The sequence below is a fragment of the Pelodiscus sinensis genome, chromosome 4 (genome assembly GCF_052426305.1).
Source record: "Pelodiscus sinensis isolate ZL-2025 chromosome 4, ASM5242630v1, whole genome shotgun sequence".
NCBI lineage: Eukaryota > Metazoa > Chordata > Testudines > Trionychidae > Pelodiscus > Pelodiscus sinensis.
This window is the reverse complement of record NC_143055.1, coordinates 117,044,841-117,065,735: the sequence shown is the minus strand read 5'-3', so window position 1 is coordinate 117,065,735 and position 20,895 is coordinate 117,044,841. Positions and strand designations below refer to the sequence as shown.

The 20,895-nt window shown below is 40.5% G+C and overlaps 1 protein-coding gene across 5 annotated transcripts in view; it reads left to right on the top strand.

Moving 5' to 3' along the window:
• The window catches only part of PDLIM5 (PDZ and LIM domain 5), a 220,630-nt gene that overhangs the window by 168,896 nt on the left and 30,839 nt on the right, over positions 1–20,895 (top strand). For all 5 annotated transcript variants that reach the window (XM_075929620.2, XM_014576356.4, XM_014576355.4 and 2 more), the window contains one exon: positions 7,756–7,940. In XM_075929620.2, the coding sequence (XP_075785735.2) occupies positions 7,756–7,940 (185 nt within the window). The remainder of the gene's footprint in view (positions 1–7,755; positions 7,941–20,895) is intronic.

Genomic DNA, 20,895 nt, shown 5'->3' with positions numbered 1-20,895 from the left:
TCCCGTCCCCTTTCACCCCTCCTCTACCTACGGTACATCGATGACATCTTTATGATCTGGACACATGGCCAAGAAACACTGGAGATATTCCACAGAGATTTCAACAACCTACACCCCACCATCAACCTCAGCCTGGACCATTCTACACGAGAGATCCACTTCCTGGACACCACCGTACAAATCAACAATGGAAAATTAGACACCACTCTCTACAGAAAACCCACTGACTCATACAGTTACCTACATGCATCCAGCTCCCATCCAGAACACACCACACGATCCATCGTCTATAGCCAAGCCCTTCGATACAACCGCATCTGCTCTAACCCCACTGACAGAGACCAGAAGCTTCAGGATCTCTACCAAGCATTTATAAATCTCAACTACCCACCCAGAGAAACAAAAAAGCAAATTGAAAGAGCCAGACGAATACCTAGAAACCATCTACTTCAAGACAGACCCAAGAAAACCAACAATAGAACACCACTTGTCATCACCTACAACCCCCAACTTAAACCTGTCCAACACATTATCAAGAAACTACAGCCTATATTGGAACAGGATACCATACTCAAAGAGGCTCTGGGAGACAGACCCATAGTCTCCTATAGACAACCACCTAACCTCAAGATGATTCTTACCAACCACCACAGGACATACCACACTAATACCAACCCTGGTACCTTCCCTTGCAACAAACCCCGTTGCCAGCTTTGTCCACATATTCATTCTGCTGATACCATTATTGGACCTAACCAAGTGAGTTATAAGATCAAGAACACATATTCCTGCGCATCCAGAAATATAATCTACGCTATCATGTGCCGAAAGTGTCCGTCTGCTATGTACATTGGACAAACATCTCAGACACTTCGCCAAAGGATTAATGCCCACAAAACAGATATCAGACAAGATCACAAAGAGAAAACAGTTTCTTGCCACTTTAACCAGAAAGGACACTCTCTAAATGACTTAGCCACCTGCATTCTGCTACAAAGACCTTTTACATCTGCACTTGAAAGGGAATCCTCTGAACTGTCATTCATGTTAAAATTCGACACTTACCAACAAGGACTTAACAAGTCTTTGAACTTTCTCACCCATTATCAAGACAGTTTCCCCAATTATCACCTGTAATACCATTAACTCACAAACATCCCACTCTCCCTACCTTTAATATCAGCAATTCACAGACACTTACCTTCCTTCCTCCCCCTTCCCACCCCCCCGCATCCCCCTTCTGTTCTGCAATGTGATTTGTCCTTTTCATATTTGTTCATTTTTTTTAAATTGTATCCTTTGGTATATATGGTTGTGACTACTTTCTTCCACTATTTGATCTGAGGAAGTGGGTCTGGCCCACGAAAGCTCATCATCTAATAAACCATCTTGTTAGTCTTTAAAGTGCTACATTGTCCTGCATTTTGCTTCAACTACCCCAGACTAACACGGCTACATTTCTATCACTATTCAGAGGCACTCTTAGTATAAATTTTGGTTTAAAATTGACATTGCTATATTCAGTCCATTTGTATTTTTAATTAGTACATGGTTATGTGATTTGGTGTTCTCTTCGTTAGCCTATAGCTATAAATTTTTCTTGAATTTCATTAGTACTTTTTTTCTGCCTATTATATTTTTCTGTCCTGATCAGACATTTTTATAATTTATTCTTAAAGTAATCAAATCTGACTTCTAAATCTGACATTGCTGGAAGAATATTCTCAAATGTAACCTTAGTATTAACTGCTGAAATGGAAGTCTTTTGTCACCCATTTTTGACAGTGTCATCACTGTGGTAGAGGTGAGCAAGAGAACACTTTAATCTGTAATTTCAGTCCCATTTAAAGTTTCACAGGTGTTTATTAACACAAACTTCTCTAAGGATGCCACAGCATTGCTTTGTTGCTTGCATAGAGAGGCAGAAATTATTTTACAAAGGGGCAAAAATTATTTCTCTGAGACACAGAAAATAAAGCAAAAATACTATACAAGCCTAGAAATTTGTCAACAAAATCAGCAAGGTGGGCCAGCCTTACACAGTATACCAAAAAGTTATCAAAATATTAGTGTTGGGTTTGGTTTGGGTTTGGGTTTGGGCTGCCAGGAGTTTAGGTGAATTCCTGAAGAGAGAGGTGCCTTGCAGTGTATGAGCCAACTAGTAAAGTAATGAATCAAAATAATCATAGTTCTTATGCAGGAAAGGGTAATATAAAATTTAGAATGATTTCCTCGCTCTCTTTCTCTCTCACACACACATACACACACTTTATATATTCAGATGAATGCAATTACAGATATTCACTAATTCTGTACTAGGTGCAAATGAGTATGGTGTAAGTTTACTTTGGATTTATTTTTGTTTATTTAAGGATTCATTATTTTCCCCCCTCAAATGAAGCAGAGGCGGAAGGAGGCCTTAAAGTCTGCAGTTGTCCACCGGGTTTCCTCTGTCATCCCATACAATTTTTTAAAAATAGGCCATTATAATATAGTAAACTGCTATGTTGTTAACAGCTGGTGTTTCCACTTTGGGAAGTTCCTCTTTCCATCTTTAAGCCAGATTTCCAATGGTGTAAGTGGGTTAGAATGAATAGCAGTCAATAGAGCTTATTGATAGCCCCTCATACTCTGGTTCCACCTTGATAATTTTTTAAAAACAAAACTGTCTTTATGCAAAGGAAGTTATTAATTCAGCAGGATTTTCTTATGTGTGCTTTTGCATGAGAGAACATATTTTACTTTAGAGGTGGTTTGTTGAGTGGTGATTGGTTGTTGGAGTGGAGGGGAAAGGAAGCTGCTATTTTTGTTAATGGAGGAAGAAAGTCTCCTGATAAATCCTCAAGTTCTAACTGGGCTCTGCCTGAGTGGCTGTGATGGTGGTTATAGCAAAGCAACCCGATCGATGGTCCAGGGGATGTGTTTTTGAGCGCTCACATTAGGGAAACCCTCTGTCTTCCCCAAAATATATAACCCCATTAATCAATCTCTGACTGAATTATGACCTCCAATCAGAAAGGGATTTGTGGGTAAAATTAGCATCTGTAAGCTTGCTTTCCATATTGACTGAGTTTTTAAGGACTAGATCAATGTGATGTAAAACTACAGGTGTGGGGAAAAACTTAGAAGAACCAAGTGAGCAGAAAAACAATTTCTACCGGGTTTGCTGAGTAACTTGTATATTTTTCAGTCCTTTATGGGAGTAAGTTTACTTTTATCTGAGGGAACTGAGCCAAAACCCGTAAAAGTCATAGAAAGAATTCCCATTGATTTCAGTGGGCTTTGGATCACAATTATTACTAAAAACTTAAACAACAAATGGTCTGGTAGCACTTTATATATTAACAAAACATGTAGATGGTATCATGAGCTTTCATGGGCACGGCCCACTTCTTCAGATAACTGGAGTTCATCTGGTTATCTGAAGAAGTGAACCATTTGTTGTTTATGTTTAGTCTGTATGGGATAACTCGGCTACCCTCTGAAGTTACTATTATATAAGTGCTTGACTTTTTTTTTTTTAAAACCAGTGGAACTTACCCTCACTTTCCTTTCTTGTGCAACCAGTAGTGGTGGTTTTTCAGCACATCTAATGTCATTTGGAGATCCTGCCTGATTTCTTGATGCAATCAGGTGATTAGGAACTCATAGATAATTGCACGTGTGGAAAGAGAGGTTTTGTTCACAAAACCCAAAAAACTACTGCAATGTCTACACTTAAAACAGCAACAGGAAGTTGTTCTCCCGTCACTGTTGTCAATTGACCTCCCTGAGAAGCAGTGGCTAGGTCAAAGGAAGAATTCTTCTGTTGATATAGCACTGTCCCAACCTGGAAGTTAGGTTGCCTCAAGAATGTGGATAAACACTTGGAGACGTAGCTGTGCCATTATAAGTTTTCAGTGTAGACCAGCACTTAGGCATATACCATGTAAATGAAATGCAAACCTTATAATCTGCTGTACATTTGAGAGAGTTTGTGCTTCTTTCTGTGTGTCTGTCCATTTGTCTGCGAGTGTGTTTGCTCAAGAACTCCTCTTAAACAGAAAGATCCAGGATCACCAGTATGCAGCTTCCTTTTATCATAATCAGGGATTGGTTTAGGGACATGAAAGACTAGTCACTTTCCCTCTCTTGCTGCCTCTATCAGAAAGAATCAGATCCCGGGTTCCATGCGGCGCTGCTGCTATGAAATGCAGTGAGGAGCCCAGCGTCCGGTTGCAGGCAGCCTTTCAAAGAAGCAGTGCCATGTAGAGCCCAGGATCAGCTGGAGTCCCTAGCTGCTCCCAGGCTCCACGTGGTGCTTTTGCTTTTGAAGTATAGGAAAAGCCAAAGGGCAGATTTGCCCTATTGACTAATCAAATAGTCGATGTAAAATGCATCAACTATTCGATTAGTCCATCGATATTTAACATCCTTAGTTTGGCTGTGCCAGGACATTGAGATGTGTGTGGGATGTGATTTTCTCATCAAATCAGAAGGGAGAGGGGTGATAGTAGGGACCGTTATACCCCCAGAATGACCACATAGGAGCAGCAAGCACCCCAGCCACAGAGATCAGCCATCAACCGGGCTGTACAGTCCCTGCCATCCTGGCCTGCCCCAGGGAGCTATTGGTAGGCAGAGTGCGGGGCCCCCGCTGATCCCTGGGCTGGTCCTGAGGACAAACTGCAGACCACCCTCTGCTACCCCAGTACCGTAACAAGGGCAGGGTAAGCAGGGCACTCGTCCAGGGTACATCATAATCAGGGGCGCAAAGACACAATAAGTAAACTAATACGCTGCAAAAGTAAAGAGCGTGACATATGCTAGCCCAAGGCAAGGGGGTGCATAATTAATATTTTTGCCCTGGGCACAAAAATACCTAATTACGCCACTGGCCACCCCCACCATCTGCTCTGAGCCCTCCACTCCCTCAAGTCCTTGCCTTGACTCCTGCACCCACAGCCACCTGCCCTAAAGAACCTGAGCAATGCTGGGTAAGTTGTCTATTTTCCAAATAAACAATTATGCCATCAGTGTTTAGTCTTCAAATTTTTCATAATCATGAAAATCAGCAATAATGTGTTAAGTGGGACACACCTTGAAAAAATAATTTGGTGCTTAAAGGTGATTTTGCTTTTGCTGTTACAAACTTCCTAAAAAAGGCCAAATTGTAGCATTAATGTCAAATAATCACTACTTGTTTTTTTCCTGTTTTGAATCTATGTTTAATATAAAATGTGCTTCGTGACCATATTAGATGCATGTAATACAGTGATTAGAAGTCAGGAATTATATACACAGTCACAGACTGTGCTCATGCTATCCTGGGATATAACTGCTTATTCATTAGATTATTTTTCTGAGTTCCCGTCTTCTGTTGCTGTTGTTGCCTGCCACAGAAAGTGAAGATGGGCTTTTGAAAATGATTAGTCTATAGACTATATGCTTACTTTCACTGATGGGAATTTTCACACCACGGGACTCAGCAGTGAAAGTGCCTTTGCCTCCAGTTCCTGAGTTGCCCTAGCTCATTAGATATCAGAAGCCAGGGGTTTCGGGAGGGACTGAGAATTGTTAGTCTGGGCCAAGGCGACGACAAGTTTTAACTCTCAGGATGGGGACCTCGAATGAGTTGAACCCTGATCAGAAGTCATTTGTAGAGGGCCTTTCTGTGGTATGCTCTTGGGGAGAGACACTTCACTGTGCTTTTAAGAAGGTGTGTGCATAGGGTTTTGGGAGGAAGGCGTGCTAAAGTGGCTTTAAGCCTCCTTTGTGTACTCTCAAAGCTGAACAGGTCCAGGGCCTAGGACAGGGATGGGGGGAACTTTTTTGGGTCGGGGGCTGCTGACCAAAAAAACTCAAAAAAATGGCCCTCGCTGACATTGCTCCCAATCGAGGAGAAAGATACACATTCCCCCACATTGCCCTTGTACACCTGAAGCTAGGAGATTTTGTGTGCTCCAGCCTGTGGAGGAGACTGAAAGCCCTGTGGGGATGCCCTGAGCATTGGGACCTGTATCCAAGGAAGCAGGCCCCCAGGCCTGAGGTTCCTCATCCCCGGGCCTACAAGGTTCTTTGGCATAATCAGACAACAATGAGCTGTTTAAATTCCAGCACCCTGTGCAGCCTACAGGATGGAAATGTTTCTCAAAAATCTCCACAATGTTTCAAACTGCAGTCAAGCCTGTGATGTGTCCTCCTCACCCCTTGCCCAGGAAACTATCCCTTAGCAGGACTTACGAGCGGGTCATCAGCAGATCACTGCAGCTGTCTTCCACAGGCTTGTTGCAGGGAAATTCTTCAGAAGGAGCTAGGGATTTTTGTGCTTCTCTATGCCACTGTGGCGGTTTTACCCACCATACAGGGTCTTCTCCTTAGGCCTCACCTTGCTATGAATAGGGTTTCCAGATGTCTGGTATTGACCCAGATAGTCCAGTATTTTTGCCTGTCTGGTTAAAAAAAAAAAAAAAAAATCAGAAAATTCCGGACACCTAAAATGTCCGGTATTTTCTGATTATCCCCCCCTCGCCCCCCCTCCCCCCCGGTCAGGAGGCGAAAATACCAGTTGCTTACCTAGTTCCGCAGGGGAGCTGTCTGGCCTGGAGCAGGAAAACAATATGGCAGACAGCCTCTTAGGGCCAAAAAGCCCCAAACGCATTTCTTAAGGGGGCCACACTGGTTGTTTTGGGGTTTTTTTTTTAAATTTTTTGCTTAAATCTCAGGCCCTTTTGGCTCAACAACTTTGGTCTCCCCCCCCCCTTTTTTTTTTCCTCAACAGAATTTTTTCTCTGGTAGGTGTTTTTTTGCGGAGGGGGGGAGGAAGTAGAGGGAGGAGTGTTCGGTATTTTTGGTTTAACCATCTGGCAACCCTACTGGTCAGTCCAGAAAGTGACTATTTTGGAATAGGGATGCAAATGTAGGCATTCAGAATTGCAAATCAAGCCCTGGATTTAACTATCCCGCGCTTGATTTGCATCTTCCCGGCCGGGCGCCTTTTTTTTTTTTTACAAGCCCGGAATAACTGCCCACGTCTACATGCGACAGTGAAACTAGCATTCAAAATAAAGCCCTATTTCAAACTACCTGTTAAACCTCATTGCAGGAGGAATAACAGGTAGTTCAAAATAAGGCTTTATTTCAAACACCCGTTTCACTGCTGCGTGTAGACGCAGGCAGTTATTCCAGGCTTGTAAATTTCAAAAAATGGCACCTGGCCGGGAAGATGCAAATCAAGCGCGGGATATTTAAATCCCGGGCTTGATTTGCAATTCTGAATGCCTACATTTGCAGTCCTATTCTGAAATAGACTGCAAGTGTAGACATACCCAGACAAATTTAGATGTTTAGAAGAGATGCTGGAAAGGGGATTTTATGTTGACTCTGGAAATTTTAAGAAGATAGCTTTTTGAAAGTATATAGCTGGTCGTAGCAATAACATTTAGTTTCTAAGTATGCGGTATTCAAATAAAACCCCCAGTGATGGAAATCATACACGGGAGGAGAAAGAAGATAGGTGGCCTTAGTTTTTAAACAAGTTTTGATATTTTAAAATAAGACTTGAATGCAGGTTTTGTAGGATTTGGGACCAATCTGTGAATTTTTGCATAAAATAAAGTAATTTCAGGTACGATTATAAAAAAAAAAAAAAACCCTACTCATGCAGTTCATGCTTTAGTATGAATGAAAAACCATTTATGCTTTGGTCATAAATACACTGTCATTTCACTGTGTGTTCCTGTTTGGATAAGAAATACTCTTTTTCTCTCTGAACAGTGATTCCCTGGAGGCTTCACAGCCTGTTGCTTATACCGCTGCCTCAGTGAGGAGCATGCCTGCAAGCCCAGGCAAAACTGAAACTAGTCCAGCTGCAGCCAATATCAAAATGGGGACAGCCTTTAAACCAACTGGATCTCAGAGTTCTGTCAAATACTCAGGCTGGCAACCATCGAACCAAGCAGGTAACTTTAAAGAACCCTTTTTCTTATTTATTTACACAACGTTAAATACCTTATTAAAATAGTCAATGTTATTTAACCATAATAATTAAACAATATTTAAATTTAGATTATTTAATATGGTTTGCTCATCCAATTTTGACATTTAATAATATTCATTTCTGTTACTTTTAAAGTCAGTTTTATTTTAAGTTTACTTGACTCTATATCGTTTTTGTGAGTGTCCCTTTTATGTAATTGATTTTTCTTATGAATAAAAGCTGGAGTCTCAGTTCCCTAGTTTATTTATTAAAGTCAGATAAATTATATTTAAAATGTTGTAAGGGTCATTTTCCAGCTGTTTCTAAGGCTTATGAAGGAATAGTTTGTCTAAGTGAAGTAGGAACATACATATAACCACATAGTCACTATGCCCTTCTCAAAGCTGGGTTTTATATATTTTGGAAACCATTCATCAGCATCATGCGGAGCTGGTTAAGTGTTTGGCATATCTGGTATGTTACCTTTGGTACCAAAAAGGGAATATACATATGTTGGCATTTCAGCAAAACAACAGTTATTTTTCAGTGTGTTAATGGGGTTTTCAAGCAGATTTTAAAGATTGGTTCTTGTAAGAATAATCTGAAAGTTTATTAACGTTGAGCATGGTTTAGTACATTTTTCCAAGTGCACCACTGTTGAGAGCATACTTATGGAGAATATAGTCACGGTCACTTTTTAAAAACTAAAAGAACAGGACAATAGTGTGATCCGGGAGAAAAGGTTTGCTTTCACTAAGTATTTGTTTTAAGAAACATACCACATGAAAATTTCATCTTGATTTTGTGTTAGTGACATATAGTATCTTGAGGCAACATAACCCTTTTTAATTGCATTGCTTCCCAAACTGAGATTATCTTTTACCCCAGGCTATACTTGAATATAGGTTTATAAATAACCAGGGAAGTTTCTCTTGATGATTTGATTATAACCAAGGGTATGTCTACACTACCACCCTAGTTCGAACTAGGGTGGTAATGTAGTCAACCGGAGTTGAAAATGAAGCCCAGGATTTGAATTTCCACGAGGAGTTCCATGAGGAGTAACGGTAGTTCGGAATAGAAAGCCTAGTCTGAACTACCTAGTTCGTGCCGCGTGTAGCCGCGGGGTACGGAGTCCGCACTAGCGGACATTTAAAAATGGCGGCGCCGGCAACATGCAAATGAAGCCCGGGAAATTCAAATCCCGGGCTTCATTTGCAACTCCGATTGACTACATTACCACCCTAGTTCGAACTAGGGTGGTAGTGTAGACATACCCCAAGAGTTTTCTCTTGTGTTTCTGATGGAACATGAGCCATAATTTTTAATCCCACTAGTAAGGGCATTTTTTGAAAAAATCCTTACAGGTTAGAAGATAAATCTCAGTAAGTCCAGTGTAAAAATGGTGTTAATACTGTATGTTTTATAATGGGGTCTTAGGAACATATAATATTATTGTGTCTTTGGTAAAGATGACCGTATATGCTGGTTTGAATATGCAGTGCTACAAAAGATCCTCATGATGGCAGTATGCTGTAACATCTATATTCATTTGTGGCACTATCACAGAATAAGGATCCTACAGCCGCAGAATGTGACTGACACAATTAGAGTTAAATTTAAGTCAGTCTATATATTTACTGAATTTTTGTCTTTAAATTAGCTATTTAAAAAATATCCTGTTAAAAGATATGCCTTCAGATCATCGTGCAGTTGTATTGAGCCTTACTGTGACTGAGGCACCTGTGTATATTTAGTGACATGTCATATATTTGATTAATTTATGAATTCTTTCACAGTGTACTGGTGCTTATTCCACACGATGATTTTATTTGCAGAGACCCATTTCAATACTTGGCATTTCAGCAGTGCACAGTTAGTTTTCAGTGTGTTAATGGGGTTCTTGTTGTAAAATCCCACTATTGGAAATTAAATGTAATGCTTAAAATTAAATTTAATGCTTAAAATGGATTGCTTGGGTGAATGGGTGATGGGTGCCATATAAGCATGGAGAAAGAATGAATTAGGCTTCTTATTGATCTTTTTAAACGTATGAACATACTCTACCCATTGGGAAAATGAGTATTGTATTTTGGTGGTAGCACAGCAGAAACAGGGTCTGATTCTTTTTTTCGTTTGTTGAGCCTGAGTTCAAGGCTTTTGATAGTGGGTGTTTTTTCTTTTTTTCCTATTCAAGCATTTTCTAAAAATTACAACTCTTTGAGGCATCTAGATATTGGAGGGAGGGCTGCATGGATAAACGGTCCAGTTTTACATCATTAGGCCTCAACAGTGTTCATTTGACAATTCTCTAAGAGCCATACAAACTGATAATGCCAGATCAAAGCATTTATTAGTGTGAGTTTCAGCTAGGTTGCTACAATCCGGTATTTTACCTGAATGATAGCAACTTCATTCTGTTTGCTAGCAGGCACAAGAGAGCTTCTGATGTGGTAAAGTGTTACTTTGACTAATCAACACTTAACCCCATGCACAATAAAGTAAGAAATCCTAAAAACTTCCTTTATCCTAGTTCAGGGTGATCAATCAACTATAGTGAAGTTCTGTGCAGACAGTGACCACAATCCCCATTAGCCTATTGTCCTACTGGAGAATTTTGTGGTAAATATGTTTAGGAGAGCCATGTTTATATTGCCTTAAATGTGCCCAGCTTCCTTCAGAGCTACATCTTGGGTCATTATCTGTTGCAATAAAAATATAGTTGAGGCTAAGAGTTGAGGCTTTCTGGCTTTCCTTATGTCGTATTATTTTACTTGCCTTGTTGTCCTTTAGACTGCCTATGTCTAAATGCAGTTTGGTTGTTAGAACATTGAGGAAAAAAGTATAATTTCTGCCATTTCTAAATATTTTTATTTTATTTACTCTTTAAAACCATCTGAGCTTCAGTCCGGCAGGATAGTATAGGTAGGTATGCTGTCACTGTGTTGAGAAATAATGAAGAGGCTGCATTTCATGATTTGATTGAAATGTTAACAGCCGCCAAGGTATCTCAAGCTTGACCAGAGATTATATTACAGGTTTCGTTTGAGATCTGCCCTTTAAACCTGACGTAAGCTCACCTGTGGTTTTATATAGCATGCGTTACCCAGAAGTCTTTGAAGAAGGTAGTAACGCAAAACCAGCAGATGAAAGAGATCTAGGCATGGTTACAACAGCATTACAGCAGAGATTGGATCATCTTCTTTTTCTCAGGCATATATTTTACAAAATGGAAACCTTTAAGATCTCTGTCAGCCTAAATTTACGCACTGAAGTTAAGACCAGCAACTTTTCTCTGACAAGCACAACTGCTCAGGAGTACAGCATTTTGATAACTCTAATCACATGTTTAGGAAAAAGAGTGAAGAATTTCAACCATTCTGAGGTATATTTTATATTCAGGCACTAATTCTATTTCCTGGCTGCATTCGTTCTAAGAAGAATGCTGGTTTTCATTTTGACTCGTATCAAATGTTAGTACACAGCATTGTTAAAATATTTCATACTTTTAATCAGCAAATATTCCCTTCATAAAAATTGGAAGTCTGTCTTCGGAAATAATTAAAAGGCAGAAGAAATCTATTTGTATTCATTTGCTGTTAGTAGCAGGTTTATAATATTTGAAGATGATTTCAAGTAACAGCTTGTAGTATTTGTAGCATTTGGGGCAATTTAAAAAATGTATCTTGTACATTATATCATGTTGTACCTGTCGCAAAGCTGAACACTGGTAGGATTTGGCATCCTGTCCCCAGAAGATGCAGATATCCGTTGTTGGGATCACTTTTTTTATATATAGCATGAGCATTATGAGTAGTTTTATACAACTTCTTATGGCAGAAATCAATCACAAGTCAGGTAACATCCTCTAGCAAGCCTACAATAAGCAAGAAATAGATTAAAATTTCTTCCCCAAAAAAACCATAGTAAGTCGAACTCAAGAGGGTCATCTTCTAGTCAGCACCAGCAAGAGGTAGTGCAAGAAATTCATAGGCTGATCTACTGAGCAAAATAGAAAAGATTTTCTATGTGAACAGCACAGCATCATCTGTCTCCCTTTATCTCTGCTGTTCTGGGCTATCTGCTAACAATAAGGTATCATGAACAGTCCCAAACTTTTATTTTCCCGAATTCCTCAGAGGTCTAATTTTATTTTTTCTCCCAATCTAGGAAGCCCCCTCCTTCTTGAACCTTCAAAATAGGGTTATCTAACTTAATTGGACACCTTTTTGAACCCTTAGCTTGAATCTTTTTACTATTTATGCAGGCTTCCTTATCTGCCAGTGTTTCTCCTCAAGCCTCATTCAATTTCAGGAGAAGCTAAACTTCACAAACTTGGTATAATAAGGGCAGCCTCTTTTTACATTGATAAGACAAATCTAGTCAGAAAATACCTAGACATTAGTGGCCTTTGTATGGGTCAGGCTGTATTCTTAGAGATGACTTAAGAGGGCCTCCAGCCTGCATAAAGACATGTAATGAGTAAGCTAGCCACCTCTGGAGCTTAGGCAGTCCTTCCTGACTGTTTGTTTGAAGAATGTCCCTAATTCTGAGCTCTGTGGAGCAGCTACATGGAGCTCAGTCCACACATACACAAGTGTCTGCTAATTGGTGATAGGGATGTGAATGGTTAACCAGATTTCGTCTATGTTGCCTGCAGGCCAGGCTCAAGTCAGTCTACTAAGAAAGACCACATCAACTCCATGGTGACCATTCCTACCAGGGTCGCCGCCTACTTGATTTGGTGGTTAAACACAGACAAGGTACGAGTGGGAGTCTCCTTCTCTGCTCCCCTTCCCCATGTGATCATTGTTACAGACACTTCCATTCTCAGATGGGGCATCTGTCTGATCATCTGTCACACCATGCAGAGCATATGAAAGCCCAAATTATGTACCCACTTAGAGCTGCAGGCAGTCTGCCTTGCATGCAAGGTCTTTCTCTCACTCATTTGCTTTCTTTTCAGCCAGCTAATGTCAGAATATAATCACTGTGGTCTGCATAAACAAGGAGGAGTACGGTCTCCTCTGCTTTGTCTGGCGGTAGTTGGACTTCAGAACTGGTGCATCAGGCACAACGTCACTCACCAATGGCATGCCTCCTGGGTATTCACCACTTCTTAGCAGACACTTTTCAACAGACCACTAATAGGAAATCCCCAACTTCATGCTGACAAACCTTTTCATGTGGTGAATCACACCTCTGTGGGACCTCTTTGTCTCACAAATGAACAAAAACACCTTCATGTTATTCCAGGGAAGCCACAGGCTGCGAATGCAAAGACGACACTCCAATTATCATGGACAGACAGTTTTATATTTGCCTTTCCTGCCACCTTCCTTCTTCCACATGTCCTGAGAGAGAGTCTTCATCCTTTCTCGCAGTGTGTAATTTTTGGTTCCCAGAGCTTCTGTTGGTGTCAGACCTCCCCTTCAATCAAGATCCATCTTTTCCTAGAATTCCTGACATAGGACAAGGGCAGACTCCAACACCCTAGCTCAACATCGCTTCTTACAACCTGGTGCTTGAATAGACATTGGAAGCAGAGCACTTTTGTTTGACTCCCATCCAGGCAACATGTATATAGGGTAGAAAAAGATGTGGCTAAGACCTGCTCTCTGACTAAATAGAGGCATTTCTTTGCCTAAGTATAGTGCGGTCAGTCTTACCCAGTCTCTTCAAGATTGTTTTAGATAACCTTTTGTCTCCAAGGAGATCTGGTTTCTCAATCAGCTCCTTACAAGTCAACCTCATTACTATTAGTGCCTTCCTTCCTCCAACAGAGAGGAACTTCTGTCTTTACCCAGCTATGACATGATTCATGAAGAGTCTCACCTGGGCCGGAAGGTCCACTGCTGGGCCCGGGAGACTGGTTTGGGCCACCCGAACCACTGCTTGACCCTGACCCAGAGTCAATGGGTACTCTGCCAGCGCCATCATCTCTAGCAGACCCCAAAGAGCAGAGGCTAAGCCAGGAAGGTCCCCAGGGGGAACTGGGAAGCAGCTCAGGGATAGCTGACCCAATGCCCACTGAGGAAATGGAGGTCAGGTGGGTGGCATGGCAGGTTCCCTCTGTCGCAAGCAAACCCCTTGCGCTTGTCGGCTCTCTGCCAAAGCAAGGAGACCTGACCTCTGCTGAGCCTGAAGACAGGCCTGAGCCACTGAACTGTTTGGTCGTACTGTTTGCAGCCTCACCCTGAATAAGGATCTGGGCATATAAACTTCTGGTCAGCCTAGAGACAGGCCTGAGCCCTTAACTGTTTACACTGTTTGTTGCCTCTCCCTGAACAAGGGCCAGGTCCTTGAACTGCTGCTCAACCTGCAGACAGGTCTGAGCCTCAGACTGTCTGTTGCCTCGCTCGGAACCAGGGCAGGATTTGTGAACTGCTGCTTGGCCAGAGCATTGGGGGGAGGGATAGCTCAGTGGTTTGAGCATTGGCCTGCTAAACCCAGGGTTGTGAGTTCAATCCTTGCAGAGGCCATTTAGGGATTTGGAGCAAAAATTTGTCAGGGGTGGTACTTGGTCCTGCTGTGAAGGCAGGGGACTGGACTCAATGACCTTTCAAGGTCCCTTCCAGTTCTAGGAGATAGGCAATCTCCATTAATTCAATTTAATTGGCCTAAGCCCCATGACTCTCAAGGTAGGGCCAGGGCACTTGGACTACTATTTAGCCTGACTATAGGACGGAGCTCCCTAGACTGTGGCAGGCCAGCCCTGAAAGCAGGGCTCTACGGGCCTACTGTCTATCCACTGTTTAGTGAGGCAACTTGGTCTCACTCCAGACTGAGATAAGTACAGTGGGGTACATGCACATCAGGAACGGAAAATGTGACTATTGCTGTGGTGTTAAACCTGGTTTGATATCAAGTCTTGCTGATGAACTTGTCATTTTCTCCTCAATGGTCAAAGGGAGAAATTCTTGCCAAGATTTGAATCTCCTTGCAAACCAATTATTTCTGACAGAATTATGGTTACATTCCAGTGAGTCATTTTTCTTTTCAGTAGCTGAATATTACACAGCACCATTCATTTCCAAAGCACTTCACCGTACCACCACTCTATACACTCAGTACAGTACACAGGAATTGCTTTTGTTCAGCAATGACATACAGTCACTTCTTAGGTGAAATGTTGCAGCTGTTGGACAGCACACAGTAACAGTTCACAACATCTTGAGAGGAAGTGAAGAATAATACTGTATCAAATTGACACTGCTGGGGCACTTTAAGAAGACTGAATTATTCAGTAACTTCAGTAACCCAAACTGGAATTTGGCCAGAACACAAACCCATTTTGAAGGAAATCTTGTGGGATCTCTAATAGTCAGAAATGCCTAGAACTGCCATTCTTATATCAAATCACACTGCTACCTGCACTGAATTCAGGGGCGGGGATGAGGGTGATGGGGAGGAAAGCAAAGGCATCATCCAATGCTGGCTAAGGAGGAAAAGTGCCAACCAGAAAATTTCTATACTGTTTCCTGAGGTTTGTCGTCCAATAACTGACAGTGTGCAACCCTGATCAGTTTTGGGGGTCTGAAGTGAAGTGGTACCAGGACAGGTCATAAAAAATCAATTTTCCATCTAGGAAAGAGTGTTGAATCTTAGTCAACCCTTCTCTTGGCTCCTAGGCATGGTAGCTAAGTAACAGATCAGAGTATGGTGGGTTTGTGATGTAAGGTTCAGAAGACAAACTAATTTCCAAGTGTGTAATACTAAGTGAACTGCTATCAGAGTGTATTAACTGTGTTTTTCCCATTTGTACTATATCTTTTTCTCATCTTATTTCTCAGCCTGATCCCATTAAGATATACAATCTCTTTCCAGCAGAAGCAAGATCGGAATGTCAGCATATTCTTCAATAGCTACAACTGTCAGTTGACTAATCCTGAGCCAGCAACATGTGTTAAGCACATGCTCTGTTTGATAGAGCATTTTGGAAGCTGGCTTTAAACATAGACGAATTGTTCCCCAGAGGTCTTTGTCTGAAAAATTCTGTTACTGTATTTTCCTGCAGTTGTCCTCCTGTATTTGCTAGGCATAAATTTGCCATTTATCCTCTGTAGCATCATCTTTCTGTAATTCTCCAAGCTGATCGCTGTTCTTTCTTCTTGCTCTGTTCCATTGGCACAATTAGGCAGAGCCTCCAGTGTGTGAGAAAATTTAAGCCTGGCAATAGCCATGTTGGGGCAGGCTACCTGACATATAATGATGTATCCAAGACACTCACTGTCCCCACCTGCTGGTAGTTATATCATGGGTAGAGGTTTGAGTGTGCTACTGCCTTCTGACTGAGGAACTTAGGTGAAATTCTGACCATATTGATTGAAGTCAGTGGGAGTTTTGACATTATCTCAGACAGCATGGGGTTGGGGTCAGAGATCCTGAGTTTAATTACAGCTACCAACAACCCAGCAAGAGCTATTGCATTACAACAAACAGCTTATCTTTTCAGAAAGGTTTTTCTCTAAAGGTCAATACAGAGTGTGATCATGACACATTGATTCTCTCCTTCCCACTTTTCTGTCTTTCTTATTTTACCTTTTCCCAGTGTAATTTCTAGTAATTCTGCAGCCCTTTCAGACCTGAAAGTGAACCTGTGGTCCAGCGGTCTTTAGAATTGCCTTGAGCTATGAGACAACCTTGCCTCACTATTAACATCACCTTTGCTTTCAAGGGTCTGGACTCCTGAGAATGACAAGTCGGTTGACCTCATCTCTGTTCACGCCCTTCAAAGAACAGGGACGTTCATGTAGGGTTAGAGGCACAGCTAACTTAAAGGGCTATCTTTGTGCTGTGAGAACTGTGGTTTGAATTAGGAAAAGAAATGGGGGTAATTTTACAAATTGATGAAGAAGAATCTACATAGTCATCTGGTAAAAATGAGTCTTTGACTCTAAAAAGATCTTTCTCTTTTCACTGATGAAAGGGACTCAAAGTTAGCCATTGTATAATGAAAGCAGTTTTTATTAAAAACATAAAACCTTTGTCCCATCAGTTATCTATAAAGAATACCAAGACTGATGGATGAAAACACCAGAACTTCCAATCTGGTTTATGGATTGTTTTTTGTAATTTTTCAGTTAATCTAAATGATTATGCTGTCATATGACAGCAAGCCACAAAAATTTTATTCTTTCAAAAGTTAACTAATGTGAACTCAGACTTAGCCAAGCAAAATCCATTGTGAAACCACAGTAAAGTAATTTGTAAATGTCAGCCATTCAAATTAAGCTATTTACTTTTGTAGTGTGAAATTGTACCTCTTGACAACATGGTAAGAAGTAGAATGTATTTAGAAATCTGAATATTTGAGGTTTAAAAAGGGAGTGGATCACAAGAATGATTAATAGTTACACCCAATAGTTGTGGGTGATGCATGGTCTAATAGACTTCACTATAGAACCTCCTGAACTGAGGCCCACTTCTCCTACACTGCTCTTATGACTTTTGAGAAATTAATTGACTTTATTTTGAAAAACTTGTACACCATTGCACTTTCATGCAATTACAGTGATGCATGTATCCAGCTATTTGAACAAACACAAAAAATGTTGTTCTTGCACTATTGTAATTGCACATGCAAGTTTGGGACATAATTTTTCCATGTGTGAGTATTGAAAATTAAGATTCTATATTCTTCTGCTTTTAGAAAACTTGACTAATATTACAGAATTGTTGAGGATTAGTCAGTCACCGGGCCCAATTCTGCATTGCCTGACACCGTGCATAGTTTCCCCCAGATCAAAACAGTAGTACTTAGGACTCACGTGTACAAGATGTAAATGACTGTACACGGTATAGAACAATGGAGAATCATGCTCAGTGTTGGTATAGAGTCCTTTGAAAATGTAAAGCATGATAAGTTTACTAAATATTAGCCTAAATAATTGCTTAGGTTTAAACATCAGTGTAATGAAAAAGCTATGCAAGGTATATTTTAGTGGCTTAAGTACAGGATATTAATTTTTCATACGGTTATATTCACTCTGATTATTTAATTCTTAAGGTCAGAAATGATATGACCGGAAAGCAGTGAAGATAAAAATAGAATACCCTCTACAGAAAAATATGTTGTGGGTTTCAATATGTGGAGCTTCAGCCAAACAAAAATGTGCTCTCTTGTGCTTTGGTGTATGACACTCTCCATGCTCTCACATTCCAGGGCCATTTTCAGTAAACTCTGCCAGTTGTGTCAAATTTGTGATGGTATAAGATGTAACAGATCACAAGGAGGAGACCAGCTGAACCAAGCCAAAACCACCATACTCATTTTAATTAAGATACTTTACAGACAATTTAATCTGAGTTCTTATAGCTGAAAGGCTAGTTCCCTACACAGGAAACTAACCCCCCCCCCCTCCCCCGAAGTTGCACAGGTTCCTGAAATTACGTCTTGGTTGCACCTGTTCTGATTTTTCATGGTGCACATACCAGCATACTCGGTCAGTTGAAGAAATGATAATGGTTTAATCCTTCCTGTTCTGCCTTTCATCTGTGAGTGCTTTTTTTTAGCTTTGATTATAGTCCACATATGTATGAACCAGTAAGAAATTATTGATTTTTTTTCTCTGCTGCTTATCTTGAAGTTCTGTCTAGTTAGCTGGTGTAATTTCACATAGGGCTCATATAGGGTAGGCTATTGCATAAGTTTAACATAACTAGTTGACAGCAGAATTTTTTTTCCAGACTTTGTTTCATCCGGCCATCTGTTTGATTTGGAGGGAAACGAACTGGAAGAATTTTTTTTTATTGTACAGAATATTAACAAGAGACAGATAATTGTTCATATGAACCTTTATATTCTCCATTCATCATACAGTAGTCTGATAGCGTTATATAAATCGTTGGCTTACAGCACTTTCAAGTGAAATTCTGGCACTCCCACCAGTTAAAGTAGCACTGTTATTTATAGATACTACATGAAGGCTGATGTTATGTTTAAGTGAGCGTTAAACAGTTCAGACTGTTGTATTGTTGCTATGCACCAGAGAACCTCTGTCGAAGTGACTTTGGCACTGATACATATCCGCCTTTTCCTCTTTGTCTTAGAAATCTTTCACTTGTGTTTGTATTCATCCATGTGTTCAGCATTGGAACATGCTATTGTTAATATAACCAGGGCAGAGTCACACTGGGATTTTCAGAAAGAAAAAGGCAGTTCTTTACCTTGCCTCAAACCTAGTTAAATATTAAACTAACCATACCAAAGAGTTTTGTGAAAGTAAATACTTAAGGGCAAACTTAATAATATAGTACATAGTGTTATTCATCTTAGAAAAGGTAGCTACAACAATGAAAAATGGCTTCATGGTTATAGTTTAGAAGGAGTATCATTAATGGCAGGCAGGGCAAAACAAAGCTTGTAGAAATCTGAAATGTGGCCCATAGCTTCTCTTCGAGCTTTCAGAGACTCTAGACCCCCTGCGTCCAAGCCATTCAGATCAAGATGGAGTATTACATGCTGGGGCTTATAGTCCCTTATATTATAGGTAAAGGTGTCTGCTCCATTTTATGACTCAGTGGATTCTATTAAGACTCCCTGTGATAAGGCAGATCAAGTACTTCGAGAGGCTTACAGGTCTTGGCTGGGTTGTTTCATTTCCCCTTTACACTGAGGCTACGTCTACACTACGAGTTTTGCGGGAAGAGGCAATGCAAATGAAGTGCGGATTATTATTTTCTCACACTTCATTTGCATAATCTCTTCCAATCCATTTTTGTGCAAAAACAAACAGTGTGGACATTTCATTTTTGCGCAAAAACCCCTTTTTGTGCAAGATCCTTATGCCTCTCGGGAGGCATAAGGCCCAAGAGGCATAGGGATCTTGCACAAAAAGGGGGTTTTGCGAAAAAACAGATCGGAAGAGATTATGCAAATGAAGCATGCGGAAATACTAATCAGTGCTTTATTTGCATTGCCTCTTCCAGCAAAACCCGTAGTGTAGATGTAGCCTGAGAATTTGTTTGGGAGCAATGACATGAACTTCCAGAAACCTCCGCAATCTCCCAAAGTATTTGAAGGTCCTGTCATGCTCTGTGTCAAATTTCAGTAATCTTTTTATAAGATTGAACTTGTATATTTCTCCTTTAACCTATAGTGTTATGGTAGTTTTCTGTTTTTGAAAATATCTTTCTAATGTACATGATATTTGGTAGTGTAATAGTTCATTTGCTTTCTTTTTTCCTCTTTAAAGCATGGCAGGCTGATTTGCTTCAGTGGTAAAGTGAGGGTATAAACTGAGACAGATACCTATGTCTGACAGCAGGTGGACAGAGCAAAAATCATACTCTGTTATATAAACTACAGATCAGGACCAAATTGGTGATCAGTCCTGAAGCCCAAGTTGCAGGGCATACTTGGATTGAATGTTAGTTTAGGCCTAGCTCTAGTAGTACTTGCGTATAATCTAAGAAGAAAAGGGTGACTGACAGCTATCTAGTTACAAAAAAATCCACAAAACAATGTTAATACAGACTTTTAAACAGGAGCCAAAAGTATGTTGCTTTTATGATTGCCACTCTTTTGCTCGACACACAGGATTGAACCAGGAACCTCCAGAGTTAAAACTGAGATGCACATCTTGATCTTGAATTGTTCCGGCTTTGTGGGAAGATGTAACTATTTTTATTCGCTGTAAACACACATGGTTACTCACCGTTGGGTTACAGTTATTGGTTACAAAGCATGGGAAATTAGTCTTGAAATATTGAAGTAAGCTCTGTAATTTTAATGGCTTTTTAGTTATCCTTTGAGATTAGAGAGCCAAATTGAGACAGATTATTTTTGTGTATTGTTTTTAAAGATAGAATCTACCTACTAATAGCTTTAAACTTCTGCTTTTCTATGATTTCTAATGAGGAAAGCTATTCTTTTCCCCCTTAGTTTGCATCATCAAATAGGATGCTACTAGAATATAACTAAGAGATCAACCCTA